Source organism: Schistocerca gregaria, chromosome X (assembly GCF_023897955.1).
Source record: "Schistocerca gregaria isolate iqSchGreg1 chromosome X, iqSchGreg1.2, whole genome shotgun sequence".
Taxonomy (NCBI): Eukaryota; Metazoa; Arthropoda; class Insecta; order Orthoptera; family Acrididae; genus Schistocerca; species Schistocerca gregaria.
In genome coordinates, this window is record NC_064931.1 from 335,982,460 (window position 1) to 336,004,810 (window position 22,351).

The 22,351-nt window shown below is 38.6% G+C and overlaps 1 protein-coding gene across 1 annotated transcript in view; it reads right to left on the reverse strand.

Moving 5' to 3' along the window:
• LOC126298058 (voltage-dependent calcium channel type A subunit alpha-1) overlaps positions 1–22,351 on the reverse strand; it is an 860,595-nt gene that overhangs the window by 329,636 nt on the left and 508,608 nt on the right. The window contains exon 27 of the mRNA XM_049989377.1: positions 14,664–14,780. Coding sequence (XP_049845334.1) covers positions 14,664–14,780 — 117 coding nt within the window. The remainder of the gene's footprint in view (positions 1–14,663; positions 14,781–22,351) is intronic.

The following is a 22,351-nucleotide window of genomic DNA, read 5'->3' on the forward strand; positions in this document are numbered from 1 at the left end:
TTGTGATGGTCTGGATAGATGTCTGCCTATTACACATTACGACTCTCTTCAATGGTTGGCGGTCTTTGTCAGTCAACAGAGGAGGTCGGCCTGTACTCTTTTGTACTGTAAGAATCCCTTCACATTTCCACTTCACTATCACATTGGAAACAGTGGACCTAGGTATATTTAGGAGTGTGGAGATCTCACGTACAGATGTATGACACAAGTGACACCCAATCACCTGACCACATTCGAAGTCCATTCTGCTCTCTCACAATGTGTAGTGGCTACTGAGGTCACTTATATGGAGTACCTGGCAGTAGGTGGCAGCAAAATGCACCTAATATGAAAAACGTATGTTTTTAGAGGAGTCGTAGATACTTTTTATCACATAGCGTAACAGTACAAAATAAAGCAATAATTTTTACAGGCTCTCACTGGCCTTCTACCTCACCTCAACCGTCCACCACTGCCATTCTGAGATCGTAGCCACACTTCCACCTCTGGGTTGGCTACAGTATTGTGCATTATGGCAGTCTTTATGGAATTCGTTGGAAATGATGGGAAGGAGAAAAGTATTATTCAATGTGTATCCCAAGGGATTTATTGTACATGATGGGAGAGACATTCCAGCTGCTACTGAGGGAATAGGGTGCCATCAGCTACATATTTTATGCTACATCAGAATAAATTCTGTCTGGGTTGAGAGGTCACATACAGTTCATTCCAGAGTCTGCCAGAGACAGTTAAAATGAATAGCCATCATCATGGTTGACAGAACCCATAGCCTGCAGTATTTTTTTCTGTTTTAAAATATCTTTTTTGTTTGACTTTAGTGATTCTTAGGCAACTTAGTCTGTGACTCCATAGATTTGCGCACTAAGACTTTAAACTCCAGTTGCAACATAATTATTTATTGTATAACATATGTGACACCCAGTATAATATATTATTTGTGTTGAGTCTGGTAAAAATTGCATGGAATTTCATATTTCTGAAATAAATCTCGTGGTCTCGCGGTAGCATTCTTGCTTCCTGGGCACGGGGTCCTTGGTTCAATTCCCAGTGGGGTCAGGGATTTTCACCTGCCCTTAGATGACTGGGTGTTTGTGTGTTGTCATCATCATCATCATCATCATCATCATCATCATCATTTATCCCCATTATGTTCAGAGGAAGGCAACAGCAAACAACCTCCATTAGGACCTTGCCTAGTATGGCAGTGCGGGTCTCCTTCATTGTTCCCCAATGCTCTGTCAAGAAGCATGGCACTTCATTCCCATTCCAAGTAAACATCTATCAGTATTAATATTCTAACTATAAAAATGTTCCCTGTTAGATGCAACATATTTATATCAGCATTTTAGCCCTTTTACAATTTTTTAAACAGTTCTGGACTGTAAATATAATTATGGCAGTTATCTCCCTCTTTGATTCCATCTTTATCTCTTCAGTGTAGGAAAACCGTTATCTATATGAGATTCATTTAAGCTTTAGGAATCAGAAGAAGTCACATGCAGCCATGTCTTAATGAATATGGGAGCTGCAGCATAATAATGGATTTGCTTTTGGAAAAAAAATATAGTTGTTGTGCAACTGCCACAAATTGTTTCAATACAAATCTGAATGTTGTCTTCAGATTTTCTCACAAAAGTGGCATAATATTTGCAAGTAGTATGTCTTACTGATAATACTACTGGGAGGCAAAGACTCATGGTGCACAATATTTGAAATTGAGAAACACAAGCAGCAGGATCTTCCCACTAGATTAAAGCTGATGAGAAGTATGGAACACCGCTACCCTCTTTCAGCAATTAATGAACAATTTTCATCAACATAACTTTTGTCAGATATTCAATAACTTCAAAACAAATTTTGGTGCCACAAATTTTATGCCCAATATATCTGACTTAGTATGCACCAAACAATGTTTTCTTCATTTTTCTGATGATGTCCTGAGCATCCAGAATGCTTGTCATCTTCAGAGTCATAGCCCTCAAGCGGGCTTGCCATTTTTCATAACATGAGCATGTGCACAGTGTAATTTGTACACAAGTAAAGAATAGTTGTCTTTATGTTACCAAAGAAAATATGTATGAGCAAAATTAAAGTTTAATTTTAGTTTAATTGAACAATGATAAAATAAACTTACAGAATATGAGCTATAGCACTGTAATAATGATATGAGCTTTCATTACATCACCTGTTGCCACAGACAGGTCTTACCTCTCACTAATCACCCACTTGAAGCATTAAACAGCATGGTTGCATCAGATCCAGTGAACTGCTTATTTGACTACACTAAGTATGTCATAGACAGCTACTTCATTATGGGATTTTGCTGCTAGCATACAATCTGGGTCATTTTCTTGCACAGGTCGTAAACTTTTTTCTCTCATAGCTTGCTGTGTATTTTATATTACTGCTGCTCACTTGGACATACGGCAACACAATTTATCACTGTTCTACCTGAAGCAATAATGAAGCAATAGGTATGGGCTTGCATTTGTGAAACAACAATGAAATGGTACAGAACAACTTTATTTCCCACTTGGAGGTTAATGGCCTGCTAGGAAAGACTTTTTTGAATTGTTAACCATTGTTTTATGCCTATAATATTCCCAAAAGAAGTATTAACATTTCCGGTGAGGTATAGTACTTTATTGCTTTCTTTTCTTTCACTCTTTCCATACTTTGTGATATTTTTGCAATCACAAACAATAAAATAAATTATATAGAAATGCAGGTCTTCTCAGGAAATTTCATTGATTAAATCTTCTTGAGTTATCAGCTCAGTCATAACATAATGTTGCCACACATTTCGGTGTGTGTGTGTGTGTGTGTGTGTGTGTGTGTGTGTGTGTGGTGGTGGGGGGGGGGGGGTTGATGGGGCATGTGTGTGTGTGTGTGTGTGTGTGTGTGTGTGTGTGTGTGTGTGTGTGTGTGTGTGTGTGTGTGTGTGTGTGTGTGTGTGTGTGTGTGTGTGTGTGTGGTGGGGGGGGGGGGGGGGGGTTGATGGGGCAACGAGTCGAGCCGGAGGCATGCACTGAGTCCTGGTGTTGCCTGTCTATTCTGCCCACTTTCTCCATCACTTCCACATCAGAGCATTCCTGGCATATTTTGCTAATGTCACATCCCATGCAGAGCTCTTTTGGAAACTGCTGTCTTGGCCAATAAGGTCATCATATACTCACATTTCTGCTGCCTCTTTGATGATTGAATACTAGAACCTGTTAGTGACACAGTACCTTTGTTCAAAATAAATGTGTCATCCTTTGACGCTGTGCTCTGCCACAGCACACTTGTCAGTTTGGCTGAGCACTCGCTTCTTACATGTTCTGAACAGCTATGCAAGATTCATAGTTGCGTCTGGTCTATATACAATAAGTCACACTTGTGACTGATGCTGTAGATGTGAGGTGCCCATAGCCTTAGTTGCTCTTCGACTGGCCCAATAATATTATAAATTTTAACTGTTGGGTGGAAAATGATACTTATGTAGTGTTTGTGCATTATCTTGGCAATTTTGGTTGTGGGAAGCTAGTTGCTCAATTTCTTCTTCTGGACTGTTTTCTTTCTTTTTCTTGCATATCTGGTGAGCATGTCTTTTTGCCTCTCAGAGTAGCCTTGCCTGCTACTTGATTGTGGTTATGATGTGACAAGGTAATATATACATTCGTCACTTATGGAGGTATATAAATGTATTTACAAGTTGTGTGTAATATATACATTTGTCACTTATGGAGGTATGTAAATGTATTTACAAGTTGTGTGTATGCACCTGACAAAAGCCATATTATATACATGATCAATGGTTGATAAATAAATGTGACATCCTTTTTGTGGATTCATTCATCAATGGAACTCCAACAACAGAAAAAAATTGGTCTGATCAGATGTCACACACTATCAAATATATCATTATATAAGATGAATTAAAGTACAAAACAAACGAGTTGATGAATTCAAACTTCCTGGCAGATTAAAACTGTTGCTGAACCGAGACTTGAACTCAGGAGCTTTGACTGGCTGTAAAGCTGTGAATCATGCTTGGGTAGCTCAGTCGATGGAGCAGTTGCCCACCAAAAGTAAAGGTCCCGAGTTCAAGTCTCAGTCCAGCACACAGTTTTAATTTGCCAAGAAGTATCATATGAGTGCACACTCTGCTGCAGAGTGAAAATTTCATTCTGGAGTTGATGAATTCTTGTTTCCACTAAAGCAGTGTCTGGTTATCGGCGAGCCCTTACATCCAAATTGTGCTTTCTAATGACACATGGTTGGACTTGTGGATCTTTCTAAGCAAATCAGTCAGCAGTTGTGTAAGGCTGCTTGGTAACTGTTTTGAATCATTCAAGCTATTCATGAATATGGTATACTCAAGCATTATGAAGTTGTATACACAATAAGTTTCTACAGTTCCTTGTCTTCTGTTAGTGTATACCTTGACCAGTTCCACATCTTCTAAGGTTCTCCTCTTTTATGGGACCTATGGAAGATGATGAATGAATGACAGAATGAATTGCTTATATGGCGGGAGAAGAAATTTGGTTAATCAGCCGTCTGCAAAAAAATTGAACAATGTCTGGGCCACTAATTGGTTAAGACACATCCAAATCAACAACAGTTTGAATCTCTCGTATGTCAAGCACATATTGCACATTTTTACCTACTCGACTCATATGAAAATATATGTTATTCTCACACAGAAGTGACATGTCTCAAAAAAGAATTTACTAACCAGAAAATAATTACCACCCTTTGACTCTGACTCTGAGAATCAATCATGAAGAGGCATTCTGTGTGATATGAAATATGTATACATGGAACTGAGAATGTGGAATAATTGTTCAGCAGAGATGGGAAAACTGCGGATTTATGTTGTGGTACACACTATAATCATTTGTGCCTGCCACCCATCTGCCCTAGCAGACAGTCATGTTATGGCAGAGAGCATGTCAACTGGCAAAAACTGCATTGTGACCTGTAAGCATCTTAGGACAATAATTTCCTCTACCACATGCCTCTTTGCCACAGTTCCTGGGTTTTACCCAAAAAGTATGCTACAGGAAGCCCTCCAGCTCTCGATACATCCAATACCGACGCCAAGCTGTCTACATGACGAGTAGATTGATTAAATGTTTCCTACATGTTCAAGTTATTAATTTATCAGAATGTAATGGGTTGCCTTATTGCTAGATGCTAGGTGAACGATATGTGAAGACATCAAATGTGAATCAGTTTTGTGTGCCTATTAAGTAAACAATATTGCAGGCTTCCCTTAATGCCTATAGAGAACTAGTTAGCATAGGACTGACATCACATTTCAGAGCATGTATGACTCGACATCATCTCACTGTGGCCTTTCTGATTGTGGAGTATCTACTTCGTGGAGTCTGTTAAAATGCAGTGAGTGCAGTGTGGTGTGACTCATTTGTGAACTAGATACCCCACTGCAGCGCAATGTGTACGGCCATTCCGAAATCCAAATGTTGTTACATTAGTTTTGCCTATAGGCCACAAGGTCATTATTTTGCCTTGCAATTGCTTTGGTTATTGAACTAAATTAGTCACTACATTCTCAATTCGTAAATTGTATAATTTTTGTCTTGTTCATTAGATAAACTCACATTACCTCTGAAAGTCCAGTTATTTGTGTATTGTGAAGTTCTTCAATCTTTGTATTAAATTATTCATATTTGCTGTACCACAAGAATATTAACACTGTCCTTACATCTTGTCTTAAGATACTATGTTAAGTGATCTTTTGACGGATGGTTGGCACTCGTGGCATATACCTGTATACCAACTGGCTTGAGGTTCCTTTGTTCATAGACATTTTGGTAATTTTGTGGAACTGATTGTGGCTTGTTTATGTTCCAATAAAGGAACTGTTCAAATATGGACCATCTTTCATGACATGTTTCTGTAAATTATCATTCCCTTTTACCTTGCTCGACTAGTAGTACTACTGTACGAGGTCTGTTAAAAAATTCCGGAACATTTGTAATTTTGCACCAGCAGTGTGTTTGAGCAAAATGCAGCTGGCATCACTGCACATGCCTGTGTTTAATGTGTAAATGTCAGAAGTTTCAGTGTTGTATGTCTGTTAGTTATTGTTCAGTGCTGTATTGAGTAGAACATCATGTCATGAATTTTGAGATGGCAGAGTTAGAGGGTTAGAGGAGCAACACATCTGCATTAAATTTTGTGGGAAACTCAAGAAAATTTTTACAGACACACACCAAATGATGTAGGAAACTTATGGTGATGGGTGCTTAAGCTGTACTCAGTGTTAGGAATGGTTCACATAGTTTAAAAAGACAGAAGTTAAAGATGGCCCTCGTTCAGGATGCCCTTCAATGACTACCGACGATACTCATATCAGGAATGTCAACGAAACTGTGCATGCCAATGAAAGACTAACAGTCCAAGATATTGTAGAAGAATGTAATATTTCAGTTGGATCATGCCATGAAATCCTTACACAGCATCTCTGAATGCATCATGCTGTCCCCGAGTTCCACTCGCGAGTCAAGAGACCTTCACCTCACAATCTGTGAACAGCTTTTGGATTGCACAAATGAGAACAAGATGTTCCTTAAGTGAATTATGTGGCCCCTGCAGACTTTCTTTTATTTCCAAAGTAGAAAACCCCAATGAAAGGACAAAGATTTGCAATGATAGATGAGATGAAAGAAAATTCGCAGACGGAACGTCGAACGATCCAGCAAGATGCATACCAACTTGCTTGTGGAAGTGAAAATGGCATTGGAAGCAGTGTATCAATAGTGAAGGAGATTATTTCAAAGGAGACCATGCACAATAAGTAAAAGGTAAGCACAGAAAAATTTTATGGGCAAAGTTCCATTTTGTATTCAGTAATGATCACATCGGGGTCACCAGTTTGAGAATTTTGTTTCTCACTGAACAAGGCCTGCAGATACAGTAGCGTTACTAGGGAAGCAAGGTAAAATGGAATGGTAACTTATGAAAACATCTCAGGAACCAATATCCGGATTTCAATAGTTCCTTTATTGGGACATTAACAAGGCACAATTAGTTGCACAAATTTACAAAAATGTCTATGAACAAAGGAACCTCAGGTCAGTAGATACAGAGGTACAGACAGACTGGCACTATACCTAAAATATTGCTCAGTAGTTTCAGTACAGCACATACATTATATGATTACTGGTAGTATTGGTAGCAGTGATACAGAAAGAAGCATAAATGAATGTCTGAGAGATAAACTTGAATCCAACACTTTCTCTTTGTTTCTTGTTTCTTTGTTAGCTTGTTTCACACGTAATCAGAAACACACAATTTTCAGTGTTAGCCCTTTGTGTATTTCATATCCTTACAAAATATAAATTGCCTTTTATAAATAATAAAAGTTAGTTGAGCATGTAACTTCTGCACTTTTATGTAACAAAAGCAATTACTTTTGATGCAAGTGCAAACATTAAAAAATCTATATAATTATTGTTGTTATTTTGTACCCTATACAAAATTCTTCTTAATTATGCAAGGGAAGTTTCCTGTCATTATTAGTAACTGTGAAAGATGTTTACGAATAATGGACATATGTTTTCTATAAGCTCCCATGAATTATTGAGGTGATGTTTGATATGTGTTTGTTTTGCAGTTTTTTTAAGGGAATTGTGTTTTCTAGCAGTATATCATAAATCTATTGTTTTTTACCTACATCATTTCTCTGTATCATGTTGCAAGTCAACAATTTTTGAATAACATCTGAAAATTTCAATTATGCTACAAATACTGTTTATTTTTAAGTAACAGACACGAGGATAACAATTTAGAACAGAACTGCTCCATAGGTTATGCAGCCCATTATATTTCTAGACAGGACACCACTTCCGGTTTCTGGGGTAATCTAGTAAGACACTGTTTGCACATGTAAATAAAGGGATCTAAAAGAGGTAAACACCCAATAGGTATGCAACACACTAAGCATATAAGTAATGTGGTCTTAACTGACCAAGGCTACTAGGAAAACTACTGTAGTCTATGCTTACTTATGATAATCTACAGTAGTTTTACAACTCTAGGTACATGCCACGAGTGCCCCACAGTTTGTTGGAAAGATCTGTTAACATAGTGTGTCTAGATGATATGAAAGGATGTCTTTAATATTCTTGTGATACAGCAAATGTCACTAATTTAATACAGGGGTTAAAGAACTACACAATACATCAATAACTGGACTTACAGGATAATATGAATGTATCTGATCTAACAAAATGAACAAGGCAAAAGTATATACAATTAATGAATTGAGAATGTAATGACTGATCTACTGAAATGCCCAAAGCAACCGAAACACACAATAATGAACTTGTGATCTGTTAGCAAAACTAATCCAACAACATTTGGATTTTGTCTTGGTCTGTAGCCAAAATTAATCTAACAACATTTGAATTTCATTTCTAATGCTGCAGATGTTTATCTAGTTCACAAAGAGGATGGATCACACTGTACTCACTATGTTGTAATGGACTCCATGAAGCAGATACTCCTAAGTCAGAAAGGCTACAGTGAGGCAGTGCTGAATCATTCATGCCCCAAAGTATGGTGTCCTATGCCAACTAGCCCCCATTGGTGTATAGGGAAGCCTGCAATACTGTTTGCCTAATAGGACCAAAAAACTGACTCATCTCTGATGTCTTCACAGATCATGCACCTCTCTCATAGTGCTATGGTAAGCGGTTAAGTTCTGATAAGTTAATGACTTGAACTCATAAGAAACATTTAATCATTGTGCTCGTTGTGTGGACAGCTCGGTGTCGGCACAAGAAGTGTCAGCAGTTGGTAGACCTTCTTGTAGCATGCTTTTCACGTAAAAACCAAGTGCCATAACAAGGAGGTGCATGACAGAAAAACTCTTGTCCTACGGTGCTTACAGCCCACAATGCAGTTTTTACCAGTTGACACATCATTCCCTGCAATGCATGACGGTCTGCTAGGTCAGATGGTTGGTGAGCACATATGCACTGTAGCGCACCGCTACACAGTATGTTTGGTGCAAGTATCTTGAGAGTTCCAACCACCCAGGCAACTCCGCTCCTATCTTCCTCCCATTTTCCACAAGGCAGCTTTCGAACACCTCTGTGGCCTAACCCACCCAGCTGCCCATGCATCTGCAACACTAATGCATGAGTGTTTTGTCCGGACTGCTGTCGGGGGAGACTGCGCCATTTGGGCCTTCACTTGCCTCCTGTGCCAGAGCACTAAGGTAGGCCATCGTATGCTCAGCCCTATCTGATATTTTTCCCTGGTAGATCATCATTTTTCCTATGTACACATGGACCCTATAGGGCCCTTTCTATCATCAAACTGCCACCATTCGTCACTCTCAATGGATTCACTCTGTGGCTAGAAACCATGATGCTGACCGACATAATGGCATATACAGTAGCCGAAGGCTTCCACATGATGATGGAGTGAAGATGCCAGTTCTCATCTTGTCTGTTTAAGACACTCAAAAAAACTTACAGGACACTTATCCATTTTACAACTAGTTACCACCGGGGTCACCAGTGGCGTGGTGCAGAGATTCCACAGGATCCTAAAACCTGCCCTTACCTGTCAACCCACAAGTTGGTCTTCTGCCCTGCTGCTAGTTTTCCTTGGCTTGCAGGTTGCCAACAAGACTGACTTGGGTGCTTCTGCTGCTGAGGTAGTGTAGGGGCAGCTGCTCACTGTCTCAGGCAACTTCATTAACCCACAGCCCCTGACAGCCACCACCTGCACACCAGCCTTTGTACAACAGCAGCATGACTGCATGGCACACCTGCACCTGGTGGTGCTACAGCAGCATGCTGGGCACAAGTCCTTTGTGCATTGGGACCTCCGGTGTGCAAGAATGTCATGCTCTGGGTGGATGCCAGCCAGCCACCACTCCACCCACAGTATTCAGGCCCACACTTCACGCTCAAGTGTGGAGAAAAAACCTTTTTTGTTTGTCTCTGTGACACTGACACCAGTGTCCATCAATTGACTGAGGCTAGCATAGCTGGTCAACCTTCCCAGCCTGTGTGCGCCACCAACCATCAAAATCAACGTGGCACTGAGCAGTGAAAACAGTACCCCCAGCTGACACTGTTATTCTGGTAGACAGTACCTGGGACCCAAGGGTGGCTTCTGCCATGCTGTTTCCACCACCATCTGTCCCAGAAGAGCCACCCATGACAACTTGCCACTTTGCCCCAGCCACTGGACCCATACTGGCTCCAGCCTGAGTTACAAGGCACCAATGCGACATCTTCAAGGAGACACATGTCACCAACCCCTCGACACCAGCACATGCCCCCCCCCCCCCCTCCACAATGTGTCACCTGGTCTATCAGCATTATGCAGAAGTAGCAGGTACCCATGGTGCCAGCAGAGACCAGTGTGCATTATGTCAAATGTGCAGGATGGACTGTGCACCACCTGCCATGCGATGCTTTTCCAAGCACCAGAACATTGCCGTATCCACTGTCAGACCCCACCACTGCATCACCGCACATCCACTGACTGTAGTGCATCACTGCCCCCCCCTCCCCCCCCCCCTCCCCCCCCCCCCCCCATCCCAGCTGGCATCACAGTAGGGTGTTGCTACCATGCTTGGCTCACAGTGTGACATCCCAGAGGCTGCTGATTACCACACTGCCACCTTCGCCATCAACAACGGACCTGGCCCCACTAACACTGCACTGCTACCTTGGGTTCATTCACTACATCCATCAACCTACATTATGCATTACAGGCAGACGACATGTCATCAGGCATAAACACATCTCAAGCTGTAAGCTACTAGGACAAGAGTTTTCTCTGATGTGTGCCTCTTTGCTGCAGCACCTGGGTTTTATCCAAAAGGCATGCTACAGGAAGTCCTCCAACTCCCGACACTTCAAACACAGATGCTGAGCTGTCCACATGACGAGTGCATTGATTAAATGTTTCCTATATGTTTAAGTAATTAATTTATCAGAACTTAATGGCTTGCCCTTGTGCTAGTTCGTAGGTGAACAACCTGTGAAGCTATCAAATGTTAGTCACTTTTGTGTGCCTACTAAGCAGACAGTATTGCAAACTTCTCTTGATGCCTAGAGATAACTAGTTGGCATAGGACCGACATGACATTTTGGGATATGAATGATTCAGCACTACCTCATCATGGCCTCTCTGGTTGTGGATTATCCACTTCACATAGTCCATTACAATATAGCAAGTGCAGTGTGACCCAACCTCTTCATGCACTGGATAACCTGCTGTGGCACCGTGCATGTGGCCGTTAAAGAGATGAAATCCAAACATTGTTAAATTAGTTTCATCTACAGATTAGAAGTTCAATATTATGTCTTGCAGTTGCTTTGGTTATTGTACTAGATTAGTCACTACATTGTTAATTCATAAATTGTATAGCTATTTGCCTTGTTCAATTAGATACACTCAGGTTACCTGTGTTAGTTAAGTTATTTGTATATGGCATAGTTCTTTAATCCATATATTAAATTAGTCACATTTGCTGTGCTGCAAGAATATGTTCTTTCATGGCATCTAAAGAAACTATGTTAACAGATCTTCCTCACGGATGGTGGGCACTCATCGTGTGTACTTGTATATCAACTGGGCCGAGTTTGTGCAACTGATTCTGTCTTGTTAATGTTCCGATAAAGGAATATTCAAATCCGGACAGTCTTTCATGAAATTTTTTCATAAATTACCGTTCCCTTTGAACCTGCTTTCCTTGTAATACTACTGTGTCTGTATGTTGTGTTCAGTAAGGAGCAAATTCCCACAATGTTTCCAAGGAGAAAACTTAACATAAGATATGAACAACAAAGAGGAGACAGGCTTGTGGTAGTAGTTTAGTATTACAGATATGTTGTAACTTTGAATGTACCTGCCTTGGAATGGTGATTCTTTAAAAAGAAGTGCCAGCCGCGGTGGTCTAGCGGTTCTAGGTGCTCAGTCCCGAACCGCGCGACTGCTACGGTCGTAGGTTCGAATCCTGCCTCGGGCATGGATGTATGTGATGTCCTTAGGTTAGTTAGGTTTAAGTAGTTCTAAGTTCTAGGGGACTAATGACCACAGATGTTAAGTCCCATAGTGCTCAGAGCCATTTGAACCATTTTTAAAAAGAAGTGAAAGTGGTGAACTGTATTACTACTTATTTTTACATTACCTCATGTTTAACAAACAGTATGACTTGATGGTTAAGACATTGGACTTATGTTCGAGAAGAGTAGGGTTCACAACTCTCTCCAAATATCGTAGTTTCCATTTCCTGTGGTTTCTTTAACTAAGCAGCTGAATGTTAGATGATACCTTCAATAAAATCACACCATATTTTCACTACAAATCTTGTCATTATACACAAACAATGCATCACCTATGAAGGGAATTTATTCCCCAAAAGGAAAAGTCTTTAAAGGAGTTCAAAACACTCAAATGGGACACTCCACAATGAGAGAGAAATGTGTCGAGTGACGACCTCTCTCTTCATAGAAAATTTACATATTTAGTAGAAGGAGATGTGTGGTTAGAGAAATTGCAGCATACACAGAAGTGCACAGCCAGTGATAAATATCATATAACAGATTTTTTGTTGTAAATGGAGATGTACTTTATGGACAGGAGATAGGTTGGTTGCACATTATTTTAGTTATGCAGAGTCTTGAAAGATTTTTCCACAATCTGGTTACTAAGAAGAGTATCTTACATACCAGAATTAGTATAGTGGTGTATTTCCATTCATTAAATGAAAAGCAATTTACTAATTCAAGAATAGCTCATAGCAGAGTGACATTTTAAAAACAGAGTGCAATGCAAAGCAGTTGTAAACCAAGTTCTGTAAGAATGGCTGTAGCTTTGATATTAAGAAAAACTTGCTTTTAATCAGTTATCTCATTCCAATTGACAAAATTCATCTTCCAGGGAAAATGAAATATTTCTTTGTCAAAGTACATACTACTGGCACTGAAGTACTAAATATCTTACAACCAACTTAAAAAATGTGCGACGTTCAAGCTGCAGCAGTGCACGGAAGCTTTTTTCAAATATTGTAAAAACTATTTGAACTTAACAGCTGAGAGCAAAGCTATTGATCTGCTAATTGGCAGTAAGTCCGTTATGTCTACAAGTTATTCATAGCATGCCATCGTGATTCTGAACTTTGATACAGATACAGGAACACTTGTCCGTTAATTGTTTGTCTTTAAGTTACCAGTATGATGTCATAATATATCTTGAGTACAGTAAAATATTGTACTTCCTCAAATGCAGAAGCAATCTTCCAACATGATACTTTCAATAAACTAGAAGCAAAACTGCACTAAGACATTCTCTAAAGCTTTTTCTGTGAAAAGATAAGTATTTCCTTGGAAGCAATGGATATATTCATATTCTTACCAAAGTCATTCCAAATTACACTTCATTTTACTTTTCCACTTTTTTGATTCTTTCCTTCAAAGTAATTCATTGGATAAACATTGTTCTTGCTGTTTTATACAATCTGTTTGATGAAATCCAAACATAAAACATTGTAACAGCTTCCAAAATAGATATTTACAAATCAACAGTAAACTCTGAAAACATACTTCAGGCATATTTAAATGTAAATGGATTAATATTACTACATTATTTTCAAATTTTCTTGCAAACTGCTTATGAGTGACAGCATGTTTAGAAAAAATACGATTCACTCAGACAGAAACCCAAGAAAGTAAATATTAACAACAGAGTTTAATGATGAGAACCATCCAACTGATAAATTTATCTTGCAATGTACTAGCACAAAATGTATGGCATGGAAAGAACAATTTCAAGGATGTTGTTCATACATCAAGAAAAAGGCTATGAAAACATGAGATTATCCGGGAACTTTCTGAACTGAAAATGAAACATGGGAAAATTTTTGAGTTACCAAAGATATTAAGAATTTGGAATGAAATACAATGGAAACAAAAAAATTTATACTTTTGCAGCTTTCAAAGAAGAAATAGTACACTGATTCTCTGGAGATATTTGTGAATTTTAATGTGTAATGTTTGCAGATAGGCCTTACTAGCAAGGCCAACAGTTTCATCAGGCTTCCATTGCTTTACATGGTAAGAATATACCAGGAGCTGACAGTTCTGATACTTCTACGAGTTGCTAACAAATCATCTGGTTGGATACAGTTAGAAGACTAAAGTGCTACTGAATTTGTGGTGGGTTTGACTTATTATACAGTGAATCAGTAATTCTTTCTACTCCTCCATTTAAAAAGAATTTAACCAACAATTTCTTCCCAATTAATTGGAGATAGAAACAAGCTGAATGCCTTCAAGAATTCCTTCAGTTTCTTGGTGCCCTGATAAACTTCTGTTGATGTTATATATCATTTTGGAAGCTGTTGCATAAATAATTGAGTTTCTCAATTCATTTATGCCAACAGTTTTATTGTCACAAGAGAAATATTTCCAAGTGTATGCATTTTACTTTTTTGTTTACAATACCAACATATTACTCAACAGAAGCTTCTGCAATTAATTTTCCTTGCATTACCGAAGTGATTAATGCAGGATAACTGTGAGCATTGTCACATACCCATGTGACAGCTTATGTAAAACCTGAAGTATTGCTCATGTCTGGAAATATTTCTCTTATTAGTCACCAAAAAACCAGTTATTTACCTTAAAAGATTGCACAAAAGTCCACAATAATATCCTGATGGTGTAGCCCTGTCTCAACAGCTTAATGAGGCGCGCGGCTCGGAACAGCCTCAAGAATCCCACGTTGATGAATTTCTCCTGTGCATCACCATAGAGCAATTTCTGGACAAATTAAACTGTGTTACTAATTATATAAAATGAAACACGACATTGAAACCACACAAAGAAGCTTACACTTGCGTCTCAGCGATAGTGGAGTACTAACGAATTTACAGAATGATGATCTTTATTTCAATTTCATTAACTGATGCCATACTTCCCAATAACTACATAAACATAAATCACTATCATGTTATTCCAACTAGCTGTTGACTTAAGCTTCATTTTAATTTTAGAATTAAAAAATTAATTAAGTTAATCTTTCAGTTGGAAAAAATGGCTCAACTATTTCAGCTTAATACACATCTGAGTTGTAGCTGCAGGGATAATATGCATCAAGTAATAAAATAGAAATGATCTTCTTGCTGCAAACTGGACAGACAGCAATTGTAAGCCACTTATGTGGAAGTCTACCAAGAACTACGAAATATCAGTAAAAAGGAAAGTGAAAGTGCTATGATAGAGATGATAGTGCCCAAGAACAGACTATTGGGAAGAAAATTGTAATGCAGGGTCCAAATATAAACTAAAAGAAACAAAAGAGCAAAAACTGTTAAATGTTGCATGCAAGATTCTGCTACGTGAATTACATTTCGTCTTGACTTCTGTCCTCTACAGAGAAGGCTCAGACTAATGTGCTAGTATTTTTAATGGTAAATATTTGGAAAAAAGTGGAGGAACTAAATAAATGTCACAGGACCTGGTAGAGTAGCACTGAATATTATTATGTGATGGAAACATAACTGATCCCAATATACTTGTTTTACATATTGTGGGAAAAAAGGAATTTTACTCTGCATATTTTTGCCTCTCTTGCAGTATAGTTATACTGCCCATTTATTGCATATTTAATACAAAAGATACGCAAGAAAACATTTCTTAAGACTAATTTTAGAACTGCAACAAGGAAAACATTACTTCTCATTCGAGAATATTGGAAATTTTTCTCAGGTTTTCAGTCCATTGGTTGAAGCTTCTTCTAAAGCCTTCTAAACAGGTTCGTATCATTATGCCAAGTAACCAAGTATGTCTTAGAGCTTTTTATTCAAAGCCACTCAACACTAGACTAACTTAGCACTGAGTATAAAATTATACCCATCAAATAAATTATGCTGGTGTGTTTTTAAAATACAAAAAAATTTTATTCCCATTTTTGTACAGAATACTAACGAAGAAAGGATCTGTATGTAATACACTCTACACTCTAAGACAAGAAAAAATGGCAGAGCATGAAGGAATTATCCAAATGAGGGGTGATGTACATCTACAGACAAACAAATGGTTATAGTTTCAGAAATAAATTGGAAGATTTATTCAACACAAAGAGCTTCACAAATTGAGCAAGTCAGTAATGCACTGGTCTACTTCTGGCCCTTATGCAATCAGTTAATTGGCTTGACATTGAGTATTAGTTGTTGGATGTCCTCATGAATGATATCCTGTCAAATTCTGCCCAACTGGCTTGTAGGCCGTGCCCATAATGTTCCTAACTTTCTCAGTTGCGGAGAGATATGGCGAACTCGCTTTCCAGGGTAGGGTTTGACAAGCATAAAGACAAGCAATAGAAACTCTCACCACGTGCAAACGGGCATTATCTTACTGAAATCTAAACCCAGGATGGTTTATCATGAAGGGCAATAAAACACAGCATTATCCCAAAACTATCACTCCTGGTTGTCGGGTCATATGGTGGATGACCGTCAGGGTGGTATCCTGCTGCTTTCCAAGGCATCTCCAGTCATGTCTTCAGCCTAGAATCTCATGACTGGAATAGAATTGTCTTGAGCGATGAGTCCCATTTCAAATTGAGCCCTGATGACAAGCAAAGACATGTCTGGAGATGCCCTGGACAGTAGTCGAATACCAACCTGACTGTTGCCCGCCATATGGCCCGACAGCCAGGAGTGATGGTCTGGGTGCCACTTCTTTTCATGACAGGACCCCTTTAGATGTCATCCACAACACCCTCACAGCACAACAGTATGGCAACAATATTCTACGCCTCATGTTGTTGGCAAACCACCCTGTGTGTAAATTTCAGCAAGATAGTGCCCGCCCACACACAGCGAGTTTCTCCTGCTTGCCTTCATGCTTACTAAACCATACCTTGGCCAGCAAGCTCAACAGATCTCTCCCCAATTGAGAAAATTTGGATAATTATGGACAGGGCCCACCAACCATCTTGGGATTTTGACAATCTAATGCACCAACTGGACAGAATTTGGCATGATATCGAGGGATGACAACCAACAACTCTATCAATTAATGCCAAGCCCAGTAACTGCTCGCATTAGGGTCAGAGTTGGACCAACACATTACTGACTTGCTGTGTTTGTTAAATTTTCTTATGAATAGATAATCCAATTTTTCTGGAATGGTAATCATTTGTTTGTCTGTACAAGTACACAAGATCTGCAGATTTCCATACAGTTCATATAGTTATTTTGTGGTGTGTCTTTTTTTCCCCTTTAAAGTGTATATTTCACTGTCTTGCCGTACACTATCATTTCATTAAAAAAAGGGAAGTCACTAGTTTCCTATTTATATTATCATTAAATTGTACATTAGATCAAGTCTATGGAATGGAAGAAGAAGAAAACTCTCAAAGAGTGAAAGAGATAAATAACACATGCAATTAAATGAAAATTAATGCTAACTACAAATCAAAATACAAAGTTCTTCATATCTGTGGAATGAAAGAAAGATACTACAGTTGCTACCACTGCACAGCAGGAACAGAACAATGAGTATCACTGAAGCAACTAATTAGGGTTCTTATATCAAAAGTAATAAGACAACATTTACAGTAATAATATCTCTGATGATGGGCAAAAAGTCTAGAAGATAAGAACAAACATAAGAGGTTAGGCTGAGATCTAAACAAGGGAAGAAATATTTGGTTTCACAATGTACTGTGTTTCATTTTTTAAATACCCACAAAAACATTAAAAAATTTCACTCATTTCTGAATTCCCATTCAGCAATTTAATTGCAGTGAGGAGACTCGTTGCAATGTTCTCTAAAACCAACACGAATAAATGACAGTTTTAAATATTGTAAAAAGATAAACAGCATTATCGTGAAAAATATTTTAGTACTCAATGCTAGAAAATGAATGCGAGATTCAAAATACAATACAAGCTTAGAAAAAAATTATAAGGCTTCAGATAAAATACATTGCTCTGTTCAGCTGAATTTCACACTTTCTCAAAATTTTCATAAAATGCAAATAAAGCTTATTTCTGTGAAATTAATTTGTAAATGATAAACAGTGTTACACATTCAATACTGAACAGCAAAGGAAACAGAAAATAGAAAAAAGAACACAAAGCTGAACTGAATTGTGTGTCTGAAACACGCAAAGCAAAAGATGCAAATCAGCTTCTTATTGCAGAAGCAATAATAGTGAGGGCTGTGTAAATACTACCAGTAAGCACACTGGACAAAAAATTAGTTACCCCAAAGGAACCTCTCTTTAATACCATGTAACACTGGCTGTAACATTGATAATGGCCTCAGTTCCACACAGGAGAAAGTCCACAAGTTTCTTCGGGTATGCCATATGCAGCTGAAGGCACTCATTGATAATTAGATTCCATAGAGAAATAAAACTTGAGGATGTTCATTGTTATATTTCAACCACTGTTTTGAATAGCCCCATACATTTTCTGTGGGACAATGATTGGGTGATTAAGGAGGCAAGTCGAGGTGTGATAGGGTATCTCACTGTTAGTCAAACAAGCAACTGTTTGTGCTGCCTTATGGACATGGCTATTGTCATTTAGGAAGACAGGAATGACCACAACATACTCGTAATTAAGAGGTAGAGGAAGGAGCAGCACCTGACCTTAGTGATTGGGACTATGTCATTAAACAAAAACTACCCCCAGAACATCACAGAACCACCTCTGGCCTGAACTAAACCCCCAGTATTCTATGGATTAAATGCCCCAGAGGGCTGTTGGTGCAACTGATGCCTTGCAGCCTTTGAAAATGTGATTTCTCAGACCACACTACATGCCTTCCAGTCAGCTACTGTCTAGTTTGTGTTATTTGGCCCAATGAAAATGTACAGCTTTATGTGATCCTGTAAGCAGTGAACTTTTGTGAGGTACCCACCTCTGAATTTCTTTTACATGCGATGTTCACTCACAAAGTGACTGAGATCAACTTCATTCACTGTCGGTACCACTCCCTGCTGGCTTTAAAACCAACTGTCATAGACATCGTGTGACACTTGTCTCAAGTTGCTGTCCTTGTCACTTGAGGTCTTTTACAGCTGGTGTTCATATGTCATACCACATGACTGCAAGAGTTACATGATTCCTTGTAGATTCATTGGACAATTGACAATGGTACACCAACAAAGAATCCAACTTAAGTAACAGCAGGTCAAGCATTTGTCCAAACGTGTTAGCTCCATTCTGCCATTCTAAGACATCTCCGCATCACCCCATATTACTGCACTGATTTCATACAACTGTCTGGCATGTACACATCACATCACATCACTGTCAAGATGACGGGGGGGGGGGGGGGGGGGGGGGGGGGAGTTATATGACCACCTGGTACCAGTCCTACTCCGTGGACAGCACTCCAAAAGTGAGCAATGCACTTTTTCAAGAGGGTGACTAATATTTTGTCCGGTGAGCTTATTAAAACATATTTTATAAATTGAGTGAAAAATATATTTTAAACAGGCTTAATTATAACAAAGCAAGTTATATGAAAGTTACTTCTCTTTTAACAAATGTTTCATTATAAAAACACAGAACTTCTCTCTGTGATTGTCTTCAAGGTATTACAACACCTTGTTTCAAGTATATGATATTTTAAAGAACCGTAATTCATTAACACTTTTAGATTCTCATGCTACATACAATTACTAATAGTTCATGAGTGTTTGACATCAAATGTTATAAATCTAACTATCAAACAGCTATTTCATAGCATTCATCATGTGTGAGATGAATCAGTTCTTAGGGATAAAGAACAAATATTTAATAATATGATACTGGAAAATCGTAAGTGGAAAACAGACAATAGAATGAGTAGAGATACCCATGTACAATGTAGCAGAGGCAATGAACACAAATAAGAACTGGAACATGCTATTTCGGCTTATGAGCTTTCTCTCTTGCACACAACTTCTATCATGTCCCAAAATGAGAAATATCATTCCTATATCCCCCCCCCCCCACCTCCCCCCAGAACTGTAAGTCCAATTCTATAACACTACTCACAAGGGAAACGTGTCACACATGCCCCTCAGATTTAGGGGGTCAGAGGGCCCAGTGGACAGCCCATCTAAAACTGAACACAGTTCAAGCATGCGAAGAGGAATAAGGTGTACTGAACTGTAAAAAAATAAAAAGCAAAATAGATACAGTGCATGGTCCATGGCCAGGAAGTGCAATACAGAGGACCCTGCCAGATCAATGGTGTGGTTAAGTGGTCACGATGTTAGACTAACAAGGTTGTTTTATATATGCCTCCTAGTCTGATGTAGGTGTTTGTATGAACGTGACTGTAATAACTCCCATGGAAATAATGAAAACATAATAGTTTGTCACATAAGCTGCAACAAATGAATGCAAGTTTCACAATCACAGTTTCTCTGTGCTCTGTCAAAACACGTTTTCAATGTTTTTGGAGTTGCATTCCATTTTGGAAGTTCTGACTTGAACTCCTTTGTTGCAACATAGTTCACACCTATTTATTTTGTTTTAATTCCTTGAGACATCTATATGGTATCTAGTCTGCTCTCACTACTCATCATCTTTACTTGCAACAGTAACATATTCTTACCACATGACTTACATTCTATAACCAATGTATAGTATGACTACTGCCAAGACTACAGAAAGAGAACAGACATTTCAGTGACTGAACAGACAGTTCATAATGTTGTGAAAAAAAAAAATAAATAAATGGCACAAGGGAGTTTCTAACCTGCTTTACTAACCACTAACCACAGCCCCACTGCTATTCAGTTTCCCTCATTATTACCCCCCCCCCCCCCCTCTACTGTTCGGTACACCTTCCTATTTTCATGTTTGATCTTTGTTCGGTATTGGATGTGCGATAGGCAGTTCCCTTGTCAGCAAAATCAGTTCTAGTTTCATACCACGTATTTCCTATTCTCCCTCGGAGGCAGGGTTACCTATGAATGAAGCCATGTCATATACTAAGTAAGTTGCAACTTGTGAATATCCACTTATGTGAGCTTAACCACCAAAGATCTGTACACATGAATGAAGGACCAACACCAAACTGTGACCAAGAGCTACATTGAGCAAGGCTATATGATTGCCAGTATGACCCAAACCCAAAAATGAACAGGGCTGAGTAAGTTCAGAGAGCAGACAGAATAATTAAAGAGACAAGGAGAAGCACACACAAGACCTGTCATCTCATGCATGTCACATGTTTGAATGTTGTCACGTAACTGGTGGTTATGACTGCAGAAACTGGCATTAAACTGTGCAGATTTTCTCTGCTGTGTCACCTGTCATACACTGATTTCCACACAACCACAAATGTTACAGCAAACCTGTATGCACCATTTTAAAGAACTTTTACAGTGGAGTCATCTGACAGTGTGGTCTAGGTAAACTCTGAAAGATCAAACGCATATTTCAAATTTATTAGTAAGTGCACAGTAAAATTTAACTAATGAATGCACCTTTTTACAGCTGTCAATCAGGTTTTCACTAAAAGATAACAATGAAAGGTATCAGATTATGTATGTACAAACAATGACACTGCAATAATTTGCATGTAAAAAGTGTAAACACTCTAAGTAATCATTTATTTATTAAATAAAATTGATACAAAATAATGTGCAACAGCATGTGAGAGTCATAAGCAAAATAACATCTCACAGAATGGGCATACAACTTGCATTCTTAATTAGTGTTAAAATTACTTTTGGATTCAAGAATATTCAGAAAACAGTGAAAGCTACATAAATTTTGAATATGTTACTGTAAATGTGGAATATTATCATCACACTCAGAAAATATAAGATGTGCCTCTTGGACCCTCACTGACAAATATCATATAAAATGTATAAATATAATAGAAAAAACTAAATTCCACCTGAACAGGCCATGAAGGCCCAATGGTACTGATTGGCCGTATGTCATCCTCAGCCCACAGGTATCACTGGATGTGGATATGGAGGGGTATGTGGTCAGCACGCCGTTCTCCCAGCCATACAAATACAATAGAGGAAGCAAAAAATATGATATAAAGGTCATTTCACCCAAGACGAAAAAACTTTTTGTAACATTCTCAACAAGCATTTTCTCTAGCCAACTGACACCACAGCTGCAGTCACATATCTACTAAGCATTTCAAGTAGATGATCTTTCCAGCACAGTAATATAAAAAAAGCACAAATTTTATGGTTAAACCAAATGCATACTGTATATCATTAATTTTAGCATCACAGAGGGGATATTTTTCAGTGCTCTGAAAAGAATCATTGTCAAACTACTACATAACAAAGGATCAAAGGAAGAAACATCTAACTACAGACCAATATC